Here is a 20301-nt window from a genome sequence, read left to right on the forward strand (position 1 = left end):
ATAACTGAGGGAAGAAAAGGAATTCCTTTGGGCTGGGCAAATACATCTTGAGAGATCTGATACCCAAAGGGTCGCTGCAGAGTTGGTTAGCAGTGGGTTTTCTCAAGGCCTGGCCTCTTAAAAAGACTTCAGGGCTTGGTCTCTGCATGGACAAGCAATCAGATGCAGGGGGGACAGGTTTTGCTTCCCTCTTCCTGCTGAGTTGGCTTCACATCACAGGTGTCCTCTCTGGGAACAGCGGTGTGCTGGGATATGCAAGGAGATGCAGGGAGCAGGCCTTTGCAGGAGGATGGAAGCTCTGCTCCCTGACCAGCTCCTCCTTCTTTGGTAATGCACAGGCAGGCAGGGGAGCTGGGGGGTTCCTGTTGGCCAGTCAATCAATCATTTCCTGATGTTTATTATTTATCCCCCTGGCAAACCCTCCCCTCATTCCTGCCACTCTGGGCAATGGGAATTTTTGTCATCTCTGAGCGGCAAAGGCTGGCGGGCAGCCTGAGCCCTGCTAGCAGCTCATTCTCAGCCATGTGAGAGGAGAGACATCCACAAGGAGAGATGCAGTTAGAACTTTATTAGGAGAAACCTAGACATGACTAGGATCTCATGTTAAGGAAAACACACACGGTCTTTTCAGGATTAAAAAATACAAACATATAAAAACTTACAGACAAAAACATGGTTTCCCCCATCCGAGTGTGAATGTGTATTTGAATGTACAGGGAGCTGTACCAAAGCTGTGTATCAGGAGCAGGGATTCACTTTCAGTGGCCCTGAGAGAGGGAATGGCTCAGTCCCCTCATCAGCTGGTCCCAGGCCATGTGCTCGTGCAGTCCAGTGTTGGGAAGCTGTGGCCTGTGTCTGAAAGGGCAGTGCAGGGTAAACAACAGGGAGCAGCCTGGCTCTGTTCAGCAGATCTTTAGCACAGGGATGTCAGTTCTGCACTGAGGAAATGTCTCTGGAGAGGGAGCTGCCTGCAGACCTCACCCACCAGACTCACAGTGCAGCCTTTGCCCCCAGGGGCTGCTCTGAGGGGCTGCAGAGGTGGAAAGACCTGGTCCATGGGTGATTTCTAGCACTGTGTGTGCCAGGGATGGATGGGGTGGAGAGGATGGCCTGGGGGCAGAGCAGACACTTGCTGTGGGGACAAATAACTTGACCTGTGCTGGCTGGCAAGCTTGAGAGAGCAGGCAGGAGCTGAATGATATGCAGGACCTGAGCAGGACTCTCTGCTTGCGGAGGATGCTGAAGTGTTTTGGTGGGTTGGTGAGAAGACACAGGCCGTACCTCTTCTGCAGATAAACAGAGGAAGCTGTTTTCTCAAGTGGGCAGCTGGCAGCAGCCTTTCAGCAGAATTCAGATTGCTTGAAAGATGAGTTTCAAAAAGGGGAAAACCACTTTGTTTCTACATGATACTTGTGAGATATCTGTTCTCACAGGAGAGTCTCTATTCCTGGTGATGGATGTCTTGCTTAGGATTGATGACTTAAGTATCTTGGGAAAATTACCCAGTCTTCATCAACTGGTCATCTAAGTGATTTCCCTGGGGCCAGTCTGCTCTGCTGACTTAGGAATGAGGAAGGGATTCCAATGTTAGACATGAGGCAGCTGTGCACTGGGGACCACAGATGTCCTTATTTATGGGGAAGAGTTGTTATATACACAGTGTCAAAAAATTCAAGTAGGATTTATTGTGTAGGTAAACTGGTATAAAATACCTGGGCTCAGGTAGAGAAAGGGAGGGTTAGAAAGAGCCAAAATGAAGCAGGTGAGAAAATCTCTCTTTCAGAAAGCCGACTGGTGTGTTTCTGCTCCCTGCAGGTGAGAGAAGCTTCAGCTCAGTGTAACTGCCAGGCTGATGTTGCAAGTGTTGGATAGAGAGCACAAAGATGTAGAGGCCCAGTCAGTGTGTTGAGTTCAGTGTCTCAGTGGGTACCCACTGGGCAGGAGTCTGCTGGCCCCTGCTCTACCAGGCTAAGGGTGGGGAGTTTCTAATCCCTGTGGGTTCCATGGTGAAAATACAGCTGAGGGCTTCATAGCACAAGGCTGGTGTCTCTCTTCAGTGCCTGTGGTTGCCCCTGCCTTGAGCTGTGAGAGGTGCTGTTTGGACAGGATAGAGAGAGGATATTAAAACAGGGAGCTTAGGGGTAAGAGTTTGGAGCCCACTTTGCAGAAGTTTTACTGAGTGCTGGGACAGCTCCTTCTCCTATCCCTGCTGGAGACAGGTCACACAGACAAATCATCCGACCTCGCCTTGCTGCTGGCACGGCTGGCCTTGCTGAGCCGGCGTTTCTCGTTGAAGTAGCTCTCGGGGAAGGCGGGTGCTGCACATTCACTGGCCACCTCCGGACTCTCCACGTAGCTGGACTTGAGGAAGGGCCCTTCCCCAGCAGCATCCTCCTGGCCGTGGACCCTCTCGGTGGCGAAGTTGGCGGTGTTCTGCTGGGAGGCCATCTTGTTGCTGAAGGGGCTGATGAACTTGCCGTTGGGACTGGACAGGCACTGGTTAAAATCCGGGGGCGGGGTGTACATCTGTGGCCTGTCCGCCTGCGGGGCAGACTCCAGCCTGCCTGGGGCCGTGCTGGGGCTGGCTTTGTAAGACCTGGAGCACCTTTCCTTGGCTTTCTTCCAGCCCAGGTGGTAGAGCTCGGCCAGGCTGAGGAAGAGGGAGAGCACTGCCACGGCCAGCATGAAGACGATGAAGACGTTCTTCTCGGTGGGGCGGGACACGTAGCAGTTGACAGGGTGGGGGCACGGTGCCCGCTGGCAGATGTACAGGGTCTCCAGGAAGATCCCGTACAGCACGTACTGCCCCACGATGAAGGCCACCTCCATGGCGGTCCGGATCAAAATGCTGTACACGTAGGTGTTCAGCAGGCTGCCCCTCAGTATGATTTGGCCTCCTGCTTCATCCCAGCCAGACAGCTTAGTCTCCTTCTCTGCCACGGAGCACTTCTGCTGGTAGTAGGTGTCACCACCATTTTTATTCTCTCGGGCCTCAATTTCTGCCTCCTTCATCTTCCTCTTCTCCTCCATGCGCACCGTGTGCATGGCGTGGCCCATGTACACCAGGGACGGCGTGGAGACGAAGATGATCTGCAGGACCCAGAAGCGCACGTGGGAGATGGGGAAGGCCTTGTCGTAGCAGACGTTCTCGCAGCCGGGCTGCTGCGTGTCACACATGAAGTCGGACTGCTCGTCCCCCCAGGACGACTCCGCCGCCGTCCCCAGCACCAGCATGCGGAAGATGAAGAGCACGGTCAGCCAGACCTTCCCCACCACCGTGGAGTGCTTGTGCACCTTCTCGAGGAAGTCGCCCAGGAAACTCCACTCCCCCATTGCTGCTCACCAGGAGGGGTGAGGAGTCTTGAGAGCTGAGCACAAGCCTCTGTTGGGAGAGAGCAGAGAGCGGTTCTAAGGAGGGTTAGGAAATGCTCAGCTGGTAATGGATGGAGTGAAATGGATTTTTTTTGTTTGGTGCCAGAGGAAATGTTTTCATGTGCCCTGAAATGAATGAGGTCTGTTTTGCTGGAAACCTTGCGTTTCTTGGGAATTCTTTTTAAATTCAGCTACCGAAACAAAAAGTGATCTTTTTTTTTTACATAACTCATCCACAGCCTGCTAAATGAGTTCCCAAAACCTTGAGGGTGAGCCAGATTTATTTTTGATAGAGCAAGTCCTTTCACTGTGATCTGTGTATTGCATCCTCTGTGGAGTAATGGATGGAATAAAGCAGCATTCATCTGTCTGTAGACTGCACTCTGGGAAGTCCTTAGTGGGCTGAACCCCTGGGACATGAGTGGAATCTACAGCCTGGCCTGAGCAGTGGCACTGTCAGATGTTGCCTTTGTGTAATACCTGCACCAACACCTGGAATGTGAAGTGTGTGCAGCTCTGGGTTTCCTTTATGGGCTCAGTGCCACCACTGAAGCACAGAGAAAACCCCTCTGTTGCCCACCTGCTCCCTGTCTGTAGGTTTTGCTTTGGTTTTGCAGTGTTTTCAGCTGTAAGTGTTTCATTTACAAGCTGCAAATGTTTAGGGGAGTGTAAAGACTTTGGTGGGCTGTGCCAGTTCTGGAAACCAAATCTGCTGCCACCTTGTCATGCATCCCTCTGAGAGGGAACTGCTGCAAAATATAAATGGTGGGTCTTGCTCCTTCTGCTTTTCTTAAATTATGAGGAAAATTTCACATTCAAATGAAAGAGACAAAGAAAAAAGCCTCCTTTGAAGTGCCTCCCAGGGACCAGCACTCCTGGGAAGTGCTGATGGTAGGTGGTCTGATGACAGGAAAGGTTTGCTGCACTGGGAGTAGGATTGCAAAGTGGAAATGAAGGAGGGCCTGTTTCACTTTTGTTCCTGACTCTGACAGATTGTTTCTGGCCAGGTCACTTAACCTGATGGATAAAAAGAGAGCAGTGGGTTTAGTGCATCTTTTGTGGGGCTCTGTGGGAGTGCTTGAGCAATCATTTGATCCAGTTATGCTCACCATACTTACCTTGCCAGGGCACTGCAAAGCTCTCCCTGGTGAGAGTTAAGGGCTGGGTGCTATAAAGTGTGCTCTATTACCTCGGAGCTAATGTCCTCCCACAGTCATTCTTTTGGAAAATAGCACTTTAATAAGTTAATGTAAAAATAATCATCATAATGAAATATTAAAAGCACTAGTCAAGGTAAATCCCAAAGCCACAGGGACCAAATTGTTAACTCTCCTTTATTGTTCCTTGTCCTGTCTTTAGGAGCCAATTATTTTTATAGTGCAAAGAACATTTGTGGAGAGCAGACACTGTTAAAAGCTGAAAATTTACTGTAGCAATATTGTGTAGATTTCCTGTGAGCAAAAGCTGGAGAACAGACACACTTGTTGAGGGAAAAATACCCCCTCCTCTAGTTATGTGAGTGATATAATTTAATGTAGCAGCACACGCCATAATTCATCCCACCCTTTGTTCCTGTGCTGTGTCCAGCTGCAAGGATGGATGGGACAAAAAGCCAAAGGTGAATTTTCCAGTTCCTGGTGCTGCTGAGGGCTGCCCTGGGGAAGGTGGGGATTGCTCAGGAGGGGAAACAGGGCAGTGGCCACTTGCTGTCCCACTACCTGTCAGAAGCCATGTGAGCAGGGAGAAGGGACACACAGGAAGCAAAGGATGGGCCTTGGCTCTTTGCTGCCCTGGCAGGCATGCTGCAATCATGCTGATGGATGGAGATCCTGGTGGCTGCTTGGCATATGCAGAAGCTTTGGTCTGCTGCCAGCCCAGAGCTGGAGGAGCAGACACACAGAAAATCAGCTGGTCTTTCTGGCTCCTCTCGCCTGCACTGGTGGAAGCTGGTCAATGTGTGGGTCTGTCTTACCTTCTGAGATGGCTTTGGTGCAGTTCCTGCATTCTGGAGAGATTAGCATATGGCTTCATTCTAGGAGCACCAGGGGATTAAACACAGGCAGATAAATCAGTGATGGGAAATATTTACAGACTGTGGCACTGAGATCAGCGTGTTTGCTTTTTTCCCCCAGAGTGCAGAGAAGGCAACCAGCTGCCTACAGCTCAGTGTTACGTGTGTCCAACATCACTGTGCTGCAGCACAGCTGTATGTGGGGAATATTCCTTACAAGGCAGCACTTTTCCAGGTGAGTTTATGTTGTTTGCACATGCCTTTTCTTGTTTCACCTTGCTTGGCTGTGTAAATATGAACACAGTTCTCCCTGGCTGTGCAAAGGCTGTTTTTACTTACTGCCACAGGGAAGTACAATCACAAACTGAGCCCCTCTTCCCATCCATTCTACTGTGTGCAGGTTGTTTGGGGTTTTATAACAGCTTGCTTTCCCCAGGGATGGCTACTAAGCCTAGACACTTGTAAATTTTAAAAATCAGGATTTGCAGTACACAAAGTAAAGCAAACAGAAGTGCAAGAGGAATCCAGAAATAAAAAATGTTAAGGGATGCAAGAAGGACAGCAATTTACCTGTGTCACACATGCACAGAATATTTCAAGAGGCTGTAAATCAGAAGGATCATGAGGCTTAGGCTAGATAATAGGGACATTTCCTCTGCCCTCCCCTGCACAGACTGTCCAAAGAAGGGACAGCCCAGAGGTGCCTCCTGATCATCCTGCTACAGCCCCGTAGAGAGCTGAGGTGGCTGCTGCAAGGGCCTAAGTGGCCACAGGGGAACAGATTTGGGAAACCAAGAGAAGGAGTTTCCCTCCTAGAGCAGCATTTTTGGCTTAGACATTTGATACTCAGAGCGAGCTATTTTTGCAGCGCCAGACCAAGGGTCTTTGAGAGCATCTAGTTCTCTGCTGCCAGCAAGAAAAGAAGGATTGTCACCTCCTGACAGCTTTTCCTGGCTATGCAGAGCTGCCCCTGACCTAGCCTTTCTCCTCATAGCTTTACTATTCTTGGGAATTTTCCATATAGCTCTTTTTCCTCAGTCCCAGACTACTGTTGCCCTCACATACTTTGACCTCTCAGCGTCTGAGCATCCGCAGCCTTTTATATTCCTAGTTTGGCCTCAGTTGGACAAATCTTGTCTCACTCTGGTGTGACCGGGCAAAAAGCACCTCTGGGTATTTTTGTGGGGTCTCAGCACCTGGTAGCAGATAGTCTTGGCAGCAGGGTCATGCATATTCAGGAGCAGTTGTGGGCTGTGTCGCTGCCCTTCCATGCTTTTTGCTGGATCCCCACGGGAGCTGGGCGCCGTCACGGGACCCTGGCACTGGGAGAGGCGTGTGTGACACAGAGCAGGGCAGCTTGGCACTGACCCAGCACCATGGCCAGCCCTGCTCAATCATCACCTGCAGCCCCACTGAAGCTGAGGAAAACTGAGCATCACCCCACGGGCCGAGCATGGAGTCTGCTCAGCTCCGGGCTGCCTTGTGACTGCCAAATTCCGCGATAAAAATACCCCGGCGGGGACGGCACCTGCTAGCACACCCAGCCACGGGCTGCTCTCTGCCATTCCTTTTTTGCACCACCTTTATCTGCAGGAGGGAAAGTATCTGCTGCCCTCTGAGCAGCTTTGCCCATCCTCTTGGCGATGCCACGTGCTCTGAAGGACAGGAGAGCATTTCACATCACTGGGGCTCTGATGAGCAGCCTGCAAACCCACACCAGAGAGCCAGGAGGGCTGTTTCTGTGCAATCAACTTTATATGAGTTTATTTCCCTGGAGGTGGCTAGGAAGAAAGTTTTCCCCTCTTCAGGAGACAGGCAAGACTATCAGCAGGGATATAAATAGCTGAGCTCGACACTTCAAGCTAGCTTTTCCCACAAGGGAGGTGACAGGAGGTCGCCATCTCTGCGGGATGTTTCTAAAATAAAGTGGAGAGTCTGATTATGACACTGTTTCTGCTCTCCCTTGCTGGGCTCACCTCTCCCCGTGGCAGATCCCAGGGGCACCAGGAGAGGCTCTCCAAGGAAGGCTCCTTTGTGTGAGGCAAGCACAGTTCCCAGGGAGGGGGAAAGGATCTGATTCAAAACCATTGCATTTTTGCCCAGTCCCTGTGATTTGCTCAATCAGGTACAAATGTGTGTCTCTGGGAATTAATGAGATTTCACAACGAGGTGGAGGGCCCAGGATGTTTTAAGAAGCTCACATTCCAGACACGTGGCTGTTTGTGGATGTCATGCAAGAAGTGCATCCCCTCCAAGCTGCTGGATGAGGAGGCAGCTGTCCCCTCTGGGTGCTGGGCACGTGAGCAGTGACATTGCAGTGGGGCATCCAGGCTGGCTGGGGCATGGACAGTGCCTAGGAAATGCTCGTGGCTTTCCTGCCTCCAGCTGTGTTATCTCATACAGGTCCAGGCCAGCACGTGGCACAACAGATCATGGTGGGTGAGTGGGCAGAGATCTTTGCCCTGTGCTGACCCTTGTTAGGCTGAACCCAGACAGAAGTGGGGCCCACAGTGCCAAACTGTGCACTCACAGCTGTAGGCACTTGGGATGGATACTTCAGGCTCTTCACTGGAGGTTGGTTAATGCTGCTTTACTCGAGGAGCTCCAGCCCCTTGTTAGCAGCCTCAGCATCCCATGCAGTGCAGATGTTGTCACTTCTCTCTGGCAGATGGTGATCACTGGGGTACAGAGGGGACAAACTGCTTGTTTGAGGTCACTGTGTCAGAGACAGTTTGGGGACAGAGCTCAGAGGTTGGGACTTGCAAGATTGTGTCCTTTTTTCTACGCAGCACTGCCTTTGAAACCTCATGACAGCAACACAACGCTGCTTCTACTGCACATCTGTTTCTACAGACCACAGCCCTTCTCTCCAGTGCCCTCAGACAACACTGACTTGGCTAGCTGAAAGAAAACCCTGTCCTGCTGCCCTTCTATAGTGGGTACACCTGGCAGAACCAGAGGTATTTTGGTTTTTTTTTTTGTTTTGTTTTTTGTGTTTTGTTTTGTTTTGCATTTGGTGGGGACACGAGGATTACAGTATTAAATGATGAACAGAGTTAGAAATGCACTATGCAGTACTTTGAATTACAGAGGATTTGTGATGCTAAAGCCCACCTCAGCAGGTATCTTTTTGTTCAGAGTTTACTGGCATTGGCTCCTTCCAAGCAACAACCTGTGAGGCATTTCTGTCCAAACACCATCTCTCTGGCTTCATATATGCACACATGTACTTATGATAAGTTTCTGCCTGAACCAGGCCAGTTCTTTAGCCAAATTTGTAACTCTGATCTGCACATGAACCTGGAATAAATAGCTTTGTACTTATGCTTTTAAAGAAAAATAATTGACATGTTTGCATAGGTTCCATTCTAGTTCCTTGGGTTCAAAGTCCTGTGTTGAGCCAGTATCAGAGTGACTTTGACTCTAGAGCTGAAATCTCATGGGAGAAGAAGAGCTCTGTGTTAACAGCTCTTGTCCTACAACACAGACATCCAATGTTTCTTATCTTTCTGCTCCTCCCAAGTTCACTGTGAATTCTGGAAGGGTCACACTGGTATCCAGAGCACTGGCCCTACTTGTAGCTGCAGACAGCTTGTTATTCTTGACGAGGTGTGCTTTTCCTTCCTCTCCAAATGTGGAAAATCTCAGAGTTCATGCAAAAGAGAGTGGGTGAGAAGATAAGGGAGCTGAATGACCTGTCACCTCCTGCACACACAGGGACACAGACAGAGGGGAATCACTCAGCACCTTCAAGTGTGAGTGATCAGGGATGTGTTACACACACAGATGATAATAATATGTAGAATATTTTCATCTGAAGTGATAATGGAAGGTGCAGACTCCCAGTCAGTTGAATTTTCATTAGTTGCCTGTCCAGAACATCTAATGCTCTTCCTCCCCATGTGCTTTCATATATCCAAATATTAGGGCCAAGCTCTGCATGATGTAGCCTCAGGAGACGAAGAAAAGAGACCTTGAACTCAGACGAGTCAAGCTGAGGGATGGGTTTATCCCACTATCTTTGAAAAGCTGGCAGCAAATAGTTACATGATAATGGTATCCAGGCTTACATTTAAAAAGCAGGGAGCATCTTCTAATTCTCTTGGGATTCTGAATTTGCAGAAGACACTAAATTGGGCAAAATAGAGGTGAGGAGACAGGCAGAGAGGGCACAGGGAGCTCTGGAAAACAAAAACAAGCTGAGAAACTGGGGGGCTGCCGTAGTATGAAAATCTTTGAAAAATCTCTGCTGAGAGAAGCTGACCTCAAGCACTGCTCAGTCTGTGGGGAAGGCTGGTGTAAGGAGGTGTGCAGGGATGGCAGGCCTCACACTGGGCACAATACAGCAGCAATTAAACCTGCCCATGGGATTTTAGGCTCATTCACAGGCTGCATGGGATGCAACTGGTTATAGTGTGGAAATAAAACAGGATGGAGAGGTAATGGGGGTAGGAGAGAGCTCTCATTCAGACTTTTCCCATCCTTTTTCCTTCCTCTCACCCCAGTATCTCCCTGCCTACCAGTTCCCTGTGGTTTCCCTACAGTCAAGCTCCCCCAGAGAGCATTGCCTCAGTTTTTGGCCAGCTAACTCTATACAGCACCCAAATTGCTAATTCTGTCAGCCTTAGAAAGGGGACATTTTCAGCCACCATCTATTTCCCACTTATTACTACCTTGTCAAATCTCATTTCTTCCTTCTTTCCAAAAATCTGTGGGATTATTTTCAGACTCCAGCCTCATTGCTGTATCCTTGCCTCAGTCTGTGTGAGTGGATTATTTTTTGTACTCAGTGTATGCACCATATATATATATATATATATATATATGCAGAAAAATACATCCCCCTTTGAAACCAACTAATACCAAATTGGCAAAGCCCAGCAGTAGGGAGTTAGGAAATGCTGGGGTTACTGTTCTCAGTAATCTTAATTCAATCTCTTTGTGCCTGTGCCTCTTGGAGTCCTTAACCACATCCTCACATTGTCACCTCATTCTTTGCACAGGATGCCTGCCTTGTTCAGTGCCAGCCTGGCGGGGGCTTTCTTCAACAGCAGCTATTCAACGTTTTGTTTTCTCCTCATTGTTCAGTGGGTGGCCTGTGCCTCATTTACTGTACATTATTCAAGTCCAGCTCTAAAGGCAGAATTATTAGTTTCCTCGTGGGTTTTCCTATGGCTTTCATCACAACAGTATCTGATCGCCTCACAATTATAAATCTGCTTACTTTCATTACCACCCAGAGGTGAGGAGATGGTGTTAGATCAGCTGTGCAGCTGAGGGACTAAGGCAGTGAGAGACTAAGATAAAAACTGTTCATTAATTTTGGAAGCTCTTTGGTGGTGTGGTTAATCTGTTGGTGCTTTTTTCCCCAGTGTACTTAGCAGTGTGTAATGTGTATTCAGAGCAGAGCTCTGTCTGGTTTGTGCTGGAGTGGGAGAGTTTATCACTTCCACCAGTTGCACTGCATGTAGAAGTCAGAGAAAAGACAAGATATGGGCATTTGTGGGGAAATGCAGTTTAAGTGATTTGTCTCATCATGACAGAGGAAATTGGACTAAGAAGGAAGAATTAACCCCAGTCCTCTTGGTTAGCTTTATCTGATTACAAACTGGAGGCAGTTTTTCTCCATCCCACTGTTCCCTCCTTTCTTCACCAGACAGCTGAGTGCAGCAGGAGACCCTGGAGCTCTGCAGGGGTCACCTTTGCCAGGCTGCTTCACTTCCCAAGCCACCCTGAGCCCTGACCGAGGCATCTGTCAGCTTTTCTGCTTCTGAGGGAGAGCAGTTTCATATGGAAATTCTCAGCCATTCTCAGAGCATGTCCATAATGACATAAAAAATGGAGAAAGGCAGAAATGGAAGTGTAAACCCCGTGATTCTTACACTAAAACCCCCTGACCCCTCTTCAAAGATACACTAGAGAGACTTAAAAGCGTGCATCTCTCTGCTCATTGCCTGCTGTGTGGCATGAATATTTCTTTGTTTCAGGGAACAGCTACCATGCTGAGTATTGCTCACAGAGATCTCTCAGTTGCTTATCAATAGCAATAAAATTGATCCCCCCCAATATTGAAGTCTCTCTCTTGTCTTCTGGGAATTATTTCTAATTTTAAGCCTTTGTCCTTGTGCCTCGTACAACAGCACCCAAAGCATGGAGCAGTCTCCAAACTGTGCTCCCTAATGGCATGGGGTAGTGCTGAATCACTCATTCCTCCTTGTCTAATTTCAGTGCTGCAAGATAAGTCAGAAATTGGACAAATGTGTGCAGAATGTGTGAAATCTGTCTGAAGGTCAAGAAGAGAAGAGAAGCTAAGGTATGAAGTTCAGTATTTTCTGTCAGAGCTTAATTTTTTTAATGCACATATAATACTAAAAATATTGTGATAATATATACTGTTGAGTGGAAAAAAAACCCCAAAAAACAACAACCATCCCCAAATACTTATAGTAACAGGAATACTTAACATATTTCCCAAGCGACAAGAGCCTGACGAGTATTTTAAACCCTGAAGCCTCAGGAATTCTCCTAAAGTATTGCTCTGCTCCCAAGGAAAAGGGGAACAAAGTTAGAAATGTGTGCTTTTCTCAGAGTAGGTTTTGAAAATAGCAGCAAACGCAGAATTTTTTGGCTCCTGATACAAATGCTGAGTACTGTGAGGCTTCTGAATAACAGATTAGGCTGCTCCTGGCCACACACACATATTGTAACATGTAACACACATGTTACATGCATGGAGCTCTTTAAAGAGAGGAACACATAGGCAGCAGTAGGGGAAAGAAATAGAAATGCATCCACACTGCTTCACCAAGGAATTTGGATAGGTTTATTATAATGGAGGGAGAGTTCAGTGCTTAAGGCTCATTCAGCACAGGACTTTTTTAGCTGAGGTTTGTCTAGAAAAAAAACACTTATATGATCATCTAAAGGTTGTTATGGCACTTGAGGGACAGAGGTTCTGCCTCAGTTTACCCAAGTTGTTAAAGCCAGAATGCCACAAAACTCCTTAGACATGACAAATGGGCAGCCTTCAGGAAATCAAAGGAGCCACCACAGATCTGAGGTGGCAATTAGTCAGCAACCTTTACACTGAACTGAAATTGCCTCTTTCCAGGTGGGTGTATTCCAGGGGTACCATATTCCCAAGGCGGCTGTTCTTTGGAAAAGCAGTGTTCAAGTACAGAAATACAATGGCATAAGTATTCCAAGTGCAAAAAGCAGGGAGGAAAGTTAGGAAGGCAAATAAAAAGAGCAGCAGCTGGTGGTGTGGGAGAGGACATTTGTCCCTTCAGGTCTGTGTGGCTCCTTGCTGAGGCTGCCACGGGCAGGATGGAGGAGAAAGGCATTCATTCCCTGGCGGCGCGCACAGAACGTGTGACTGCGAGATAGCAGCAGGGCACTTCTCTGCTCTGGAGCTGCATTCCCAGGCTCCATGTCACACACCAGCCAGGACACAGAACTCTCAGGGAAAAGAAACTGCAATATTTTGAAAGCATCCTGTGCACTTCAGAACACAGGCAGTTTATGCAGACACTTGATAAAGCGTTTGCACCCCGAGAGCCTCTCCTAGGTAAGAGTTCCCTTCACCACTGTCCCCCACGCAGCTTGGCAGCATGTTGAAATGGGATCTGACAGAAATGGCAATTTGCACTTTATACTGTCTGAGGGAGGATGTTTGGGGCTCTTATCGTGCTTTCCTATACATTGGAATCTATGGGTATCTATGTTCCTAGCAGCGAAGTTACTTCTTAATTCTCTAACTGCCTGTGGTAAAACAATGTAATTTTTAAAATGTCCCAAGCCCACCATGTTACTTGCGGGAATGTTTTACAGAGAAAATGAAAAAAAAAGTTAATTTTTTAAAAGTTATTTTTTGGCCACCCTTCTTTTCCTGTCTCTCCAAATCCCTTTTCCCCCTCATGCTGTTGTAATAACTTGATCTACCATCGGCACTTCTGCAGTTCTATTATTTCCCCCTCTTGGTTGCTTACCTGATTTCCAGTGTCTTGTCTTCAATCTCCTTTCCCTGCTTTAGCACTTTCCCTTTTTGTAGTGAAGTTGAACTCCTTGTTCTCCTCAGTTGCTTCGTTTTATTCCTTTAATATGGTTCTCTCTCTCTCTCTCTCTCTCTTCCTCTCTTTTTCTCCACCCCCTTTCTGTGTCACTTTCTGTCTTCCCCACTGCCTGTCCGCCTTTCCCCCTCTTCTTTCTTCACCTACTTTTCTTGTCTTTCCCCCCCCCCCCCCCCCTCCAGACTAATCTTTCTATTTTCAAACCTGGTTTCCTGTTGTTTTTCCTTTAAAGACCATGGATCTCATTCCTCTCTCTCATTCTCAGCCTCTCCCAGTGCCACCCTCCTCGTGCCGGCAGGATGCACTCGCTGCTGGCTTCGCGCAGTCCCTTCCAGCCGCTGCTGCTCCTGCTCCCTTGCACATCTTCCCACAGATAACTCTCAGCCTTCCCCAAATGGAAAGAGACAGCCTTGCCCCACGGTTACACCAGACAGACCCTGGAAAGCTTTTACCACACAAGACAAAAGACACTTCAACCGACTAAAGACATATTTCTGACTCGTTCAAGCTTAATTTGGCAAAGCAGAACGGGGTCTTCCACCTCTTCAAATCACACAGAACTTGCTCTGCTGGCTTGGACCAGGAGCCCAGCACAGCTGCAGCCTTGTCCTAAAGGGCACCAAATGCCTCCCTGAGACTTTTTACATGCCCCATTGCTGATAAGTAGAGAATAATCTGCCTGTCAAGGGAGGTGTTTTTTGTCACTCCACGCTACCACCACCTCCCTGCACACACAGTCAGACTCACGAGCGTTTGGGCCTCTCTTAAAAATGTTTTTGACATATCAAGTGTCTGAAGGTCTTGTATTTCATGTGTGTGTCAAGCTGAGCCTCTGATTCCTGCACAACAGGAATGGCCCAGTGAGGAGGCAGAATCAGAGCTGCCTTCTGGCTTTGATAAAGGTCTCAAAGAATCAGTGGCAGGAGAGTGAGATTTGCACAGAAGGCTCTGCTGACCTGAGAACCAACTTGCTGCACACAAGCTTTGGTGGTCATCCCTCCAGCAATCCTGCCCAGACTAGATATCTCCCACTCACAGCATTGCCTGGTGGTCTCTATGCATCAGTGAGTGCAGATCAAGAAAGAAAAGCTGTCCAGGGACTAAGACACAATGCTGGCAACTCTTCTAATAATTTTTCTCCTGCTAATTTACCACCTCCTTTAGTCCTGATTGAAAGCCAGTCTACAAAGGGACAGTTGTGTGCAGAGGCTATCTCTGGAAGCATGAAGTTAGGAGTGCAACTCTTTTCCAGAAGGGCTGTATCCTCACTGATGGTTAGTGTAGGATGCAGGACAAGTAAATTCCTACAGCAGCTCAGTGACCTCCTGGTATGGAGATGTGTAGAGTCACCTGCTGCTTCATTTCTAACTTTATTGAAAGCCCTTCTGTGGCTTTTAAGAAAATGGAAATGTTACTGGAGTTGTTTCTCCCTCTCCTGTGTGGCAGTTTTGTATCTACAATGGAAATTCATGGGAAGCAAAATATCATTCCAGCTTTTTGTCTTTGTAGAGTAATTTCCACGAAGCATTATTATGTAAACTCATGTTGATTTCATGCCAGTGAGATTGTCAAGGAACTCATCATAGAAGTGTCCAAAAAAAAGGTGTTAATAATACAGGTCCAGCTCACAGATGGCTTTGGGATAGGCTAGGGAGAAGGCTTGTCAAGTGTTTTTCACATGCTGTAGAGAGACAGGTCCTGTGAGAGAGAGAGAGCTGTCTGAAATGCACTCACCTCCCTGCTGACACTTTGCTGTGCACTCAGGGTGATCAGGTCTGGTTCTCCCCGCTCACTCCTCTGTGTTTCCTGCCCAAGGGCTGTTCCTGAGTGGCACACAGAGGTAATCCTGAATCCTGAAGCAGATACAGTCTGGTTCTGCTGATTGTCAGAGGGAGGGGAGAAGGTTTCTGTCCAACTCGTGCATGATGCACAGGAGGTACCTGTTGAGAGCCCTTTCTGTTTTGGTGCTAGTGGTAACTATTTGGATTTTGATGCATGTAAAGGAAATGGTAGAAGGCAGACAGGGAGGCAAAAGACAGAAAGAGGAGCAGAGATGTTGTATGGATACTTCAGCCAGTCCCTCAATCTGTCATCCCTTCTCTACTGCACCCTCTTCAAGGGAAACAGAGGAGTCCTGGCAGCTTCTCCAGCCCATCAGCTAGAAAAATAGCTGGTTTGCTCAATCTTTAGCAGGGAAAAAGGATTTTGACTCCCCTCCCTAAGACCCTGTCATGCAAAACTTGTGTGACTTAAGTGAGGAGAGCAAGTGGAGGAGAATGCTGTCCCCAACAGTGGGAATGAGGAGAACAGCTGACAGCTTGCCATGTGCAGCCTGCAGATCACAGCAGTTTGTGATGCTGTGCAATGCATTTTGAAGGAAAGCAGAAATAAAACTGGGAGGGAAAGGGAAAATAAAAAAACATGTGCTATCTTTTGATCAAAACTTAAGAGCTTTCTTGGATTAGGATTCCCGACCCCCTAGGTACAAGGAACAGAGCAGCCCTTATCTACCTGGAGTTCAGCAAACCGTATGATAAGGTGTCCCAGAAGAAGCAAATTAGTGTAGAAGATTCAGATGAAGAAGACAGGGATTATTAAATAAATCCTCAAGTGAGTAAGACACTGACAGAATTGATACACCAGTTCCTTAATAGGTTGAAGGGAAATTATCTGCGAGGCTGCTAAAAGATTGCTCTTAGGACTGATCTTTTTTTTATATTTTTGTTAATTACCTTGGCACAGAATGTAGAAACACTAATGAAATCTGCTGGTGAGACCAAGCTGGGAGGTATCAGGAGGGCAGAGGTGGATCCCAGCCCTGCCAGAGCTGAAGGCTCTTTGTGACTGGAGGGATCAAGGTGAGGTTAAGTGGGAGAGTGCGAAGTCACACACTAGGAACTTGGTTGAAGAGTAACAGCAATCTCCATCTCCCAGGAGAAAGAGATGGAGAAAGATGGAGAAGGTTCATGGTTCAAGGGAGGAGGAACCAGCTATGCTACACGGGGGTGAAAAAGGCAAGCAAACTTTGAGGATGCGGCAGCAGTGAGTGGAAGCAGTGTCACCCAAAAGGATGAGACTTCTCCAAAACAGTGTCTGCAGTGCTGCTTCCCCACATGCAGGGAGGACATCCAGCCTGGAGCAGGTGCAGAGGAAGGCAGTGGGGTGGTCAGAGGGATGGAAGGTGTCTCAGCCAACACTGTGTTTACTTATCAGTCACAGCAGGGACTGCACAGAGATATTTGAGCTGATTTGGAAATAGATGTGCTACCAGTCTGAGCTTTTCAGCATTAATTATTTTGCACTGAATTTCATGCTAGTGCAGCTACACAAAGTAATTAAACCACGGTGTGATGTGCCTGCAGGGTGAATACTGTAAGGGAGCTTAGTTACTTAGTCTGGCAGAACAAAGGTTAAGAGAGGAGAGATTTGCTGCCTATAAATACTTTTAGGGACTGGGGGTTGGGAAAGTAAGTGCTCAGGAGAGAGCAGAGCTACATGAGCTAAAGGACAATGTGGCACAAGAATAAATAGATATAAATTGGCCATGAATGAATTTAGGTTGGAAATCAGAAGGTTTCTAAGCAACAGAGCAGGCAAGGAGGTGCTGGAACAGCATTTTAGCAGCACAAGTTAGGGTGGGAACCTAATGAGATTTAGGACAGAGTTTAGTAAGTTTAGAAAAGGCCATTTGGTTTGTACTTGCCCCTTATTCAAAGGGATTGAACCTGATAAGCCAAGAGGTGCCTTTTTCATTCTATTTCCTGTACTGGCCTCTGTGCCTTAGCAGATCTGCACCCTTGCATACAAAAGCCAGGTAAATCTGGAGCAGAGTTTGTGTGATGAGTTTTTCAGCACTGATCTCATGGATATTTAATGGAGGGATTCACTCTGTGCCTGAGATTTAAACAAACAAAAAGAGCAAGCCAAGAGGATGCATGGAGAAGGTCTGCAGATATGCAGTAGTACAGATAAGAGCTCACATATGAGTTTCTTCACAAAAAACAGGTGTTCCCAGAGCATCTGGCTTCGCTGGAAGGCTGTTTGTTTCAAATGCAGCTCTTGAGATGTGAAAACTGAAAGAGATTGTCTGAAGGGAAAATGTCTTGTACATTCCTGCCATTACAAAGGCCTTCTGTCCTTGAGGAGGATGTCAGGTTTACTGCGTTGGGAAATTTCAGAAAAAAACACCACCCAACAGTGGCTGAGCTCATCTCTGCTGCCTGGCCACAGCACTGCACTCATTCTGCTTCTCATAATGTTCCATGCTGGGCAGGCACCTCTCTAAAGCACCTCGGTACCTTCTGCAAAGCACCAAAGGACGGTGCCTTCCTGATGGAACATTTTGTCTCAAATCCCCATGCACAGATATGATTGAGAGAGAAGGCCAGAGAGGGAAGTTCTCTGTTTTACTCTGGAGACAGTTTGAAGGCATCCTCCAGCAGGAGGCAAATTCCCAAGGACAGGCTGGGCCCAAGGGAAGAGGAGTAGCAAAGGCCCCTGAATAAGAAGAGTTTTATAGTTACAGTTCCTCATTTAGTAAAAATCCCAAATTCTTCCATATGGATGGATGTTTCCATCTTCCCAACCCAGAATACCAAAGCAGCACAGAGTGAGAAAAGAGGAAACAAGAAACAGCCAGTTGTGAAATATCACTCTGTGTCAGACTCATTTTCCAGTAAAGTTTTCAGCAAGAAAAACTGGAAGAGGTTTTCATATCAGTGAGGAGAATTTGCCATCTATCCCAAAGTAAATGCTCAGCTGTCAGGTTTATGTTACTGGAAACAAAGTACTGCCCTCTCACCCCTCCTGCCTCCACTTCTCAACTCTGCAGCATCTCTGAGTAGTTGAGAAGTGCTTTGCAGATGATAATGAAATTGCAGCTCCTATAAACACCCTCCTTGTTTTACAGGTGGAGGAACCAGACCGTGGAGAGCATAAAGGATTTGTCCAAAGAACCAGCAAGTCATTTTAAAGCAAGGAGTCCTCATCTACCTAGCCACCAGACATTCATCTTGTCCTGCAAACTTCCAGCTGGATGAATTGCTGCCTGACAGAAATACGTGTGTACACATATATTCACAGATATGTTTCCAAAAGAAGAAAAGAAAGAACAGACCTTTACCTCTTGTTGCTGAGCCCGCACGGGTAGAGAGAGGAGCAGGTAAAGTTGACTGAGGGGTGGGTGAGCTTTAGCAGGGCTCTGTGCCAGCCTTGGGCTCCCAGAAGAGATCCTGAAGGGTCTGAGGGATCAGGCAGGAGCTCAGCCTGTGCTCTGACACTGCCTCACTGCCTGGACATCCCTCCAGCCTGGAGGGGACCAGTGCTGGGGGAGACTCACCCCAAGCTGTTCCTGACATGCACTGGCAGCTGTCTGCCTGCTATTCTTTTAAAGGGTCTTCGTGGATCAGGATAAAATGTGATCTTACGCAGGCGGCATTGTGAGCACAGCTTGGCTCGGGTTCAGCTCTTCCCCTGGCTCCCAGCTACTCTATTTTTATTGAAGGAATTCGAGGCTATCAGAAAGGAAGTCAAATTGTTTTAGGAAAACAATAGAAAAGCAACTTGAAGTTTATTAGCTTCCTGCCCAGGGCCTGTGACCAACTTGTCAAACTTATTAGAGTGATGGCAGGACTATTTATTTAAAAGGGCTAGCTACAGGACCCACAATTTCATTCCTGTTTGGGCCTTAGTGAAAACAAAGGAAAGCCATAAAATAATATCTGAAGGGAGCAGATGGCTAACTGGTAAATGGTGTGAGTAAGGCTGGCCTGTGAGCCGTTTGTGGTGCTCACCGATGCGATGGCTTTTGTGGGATTTTATCAAATGAATGGATCAGATTCACAGGCCAGTCCCATCACCCCAAATTCCTTAATGTGGCTCAAGTTTTCAAGTGGAAGCCTCACACCTAAGAAAACAAATTTGGCAGGAAAAGGGCTTCATTTAGAGCCACTGAAAGGAGTGAAACAATGCAGCAGGTCTGCAGGAGAGCCAGGAATAGAGCCCAGGTGTCCCTGACCCTGCTGGACTGCTGGAGCCCCTCGAGTGCAAAAAATATTTATATCCTCCAGAAGCAGCTGCAGTCTGCTTCCCCATGCAGCTCCCCAAAGCAGCCACACCATGAAGTCATGCTGGCATGTGGCTGGTGAGAAGAACAGGCAGCCAAACCATCAGAGGCACAAAGTGTCTGTGAGCCTGAGCCTTCCCGAGGAGCCTCATGGCTTGCAGTGGAACAAGAGGAGAATAAAACAGGTACCTGAGAAGCACTTGCCAGCTCTCCCCAGTGCAAAGCCACATCCCTTGCTGAGGGCCCTCTGCTAAGTGAGTGTTTCACCAGCTTCAGGGAGGATATAGGCAGAACTCACCTCTCCTTTCAGCAGTGCAGTCTCTGGGAACCCAGGCGCTGCAGTACTGAGCTCACAGAGCTTTGCACAGCTCAGTAACCACTTCTCAGATGAAAGAAAGAGGAGCCCACCTCAAAAATTCTCTTCCTTCTCCTCCTCATTAGCCTAACTAAAAGCGGGAATGCAAAGCTGCAGTTCTCTCTGAGGCCTGAGGCAATAATGCCTCTTGTATTGGCAAGTGATAGAAGATCTTGGTTTATATGTTCCTTTTAATTCATCCAGGTTAGGTGTTTATAAAAGAGTCACTTTGAGTGCATTATCTCTGAGTGCCTTATCTCTTTTAAGACCCTAAGAAGCTGGGTCTTAAAAACTTGGTAATTTTAATCTAAATACAACAGTGTTCCCTTTATTTAAGGTATCCTTGCAGCTTTTAGAAGGTTTCTGTGATTTCTGTCCCTCTGAGGTACTGCCTTGGTGAACAAATCAGCCAAAGAAGTGCACTGAGCAA

At 47.6% G+C, this 20301-nt stretch overlaps 1 protein-coding gene across 3 annotated transcripts; it reads right to left on the reverse strand.

The window, feature by feature from the left end:
* Positions 1-553: 553 nt before the first annotated feature.
* GJA5 (gap junction protein alpha 5) lies at positions 554-18781 on the reverse strand. 3 transcript variants are annotated; one of them, XM_059494023.1, is made up of 2 exons: positions 18575-18781; positions 554-3382 (listed from the first exon to the last, which is right to left on the reverse strand). In XM_059494023.1, the coding sequence occupies exon 2, from the start codon at positions 3331-3333 to the stop codon at positions 2221-2223; it is 1113 nt and encodes a 370-aa protein (XP_059350006.1). In that variant the 5' UTR covers positions 3334-3382; positions 18575-18781; the 3' UTR covers positions 554-2220. The 3 variants fall into 3 exon arrangements, with proteins under 3 accessions (XP_059350006.1, XP_059350004.1, XP_059350003.1); XM_059494021.1 differs by having other exon boundaries at positions 18569-18781; XM_059494020.1 differs by lacking the exon at positions 18575-18781 and adding an exon at positions 13372-13514.
* Between the last annotated feature and the right edge of the window lie 1520 nt (positions 18782-20301).

Source organism: Ammospiza nelsoni, chromosome 2, assembly GCF_027579445.1.
Source record: "Ammospiza nelsoni isolate bAmmNel1 chromosome 2, bAmmNel1.pri, whole genome shotgun sequence".
NCBI classification, from domain to species: Eukaryota; Metazoa; Chordata; class Aves; order Passeriformes; family Passerellidae; genus Ammospiza; species Ammospiza nelsoni.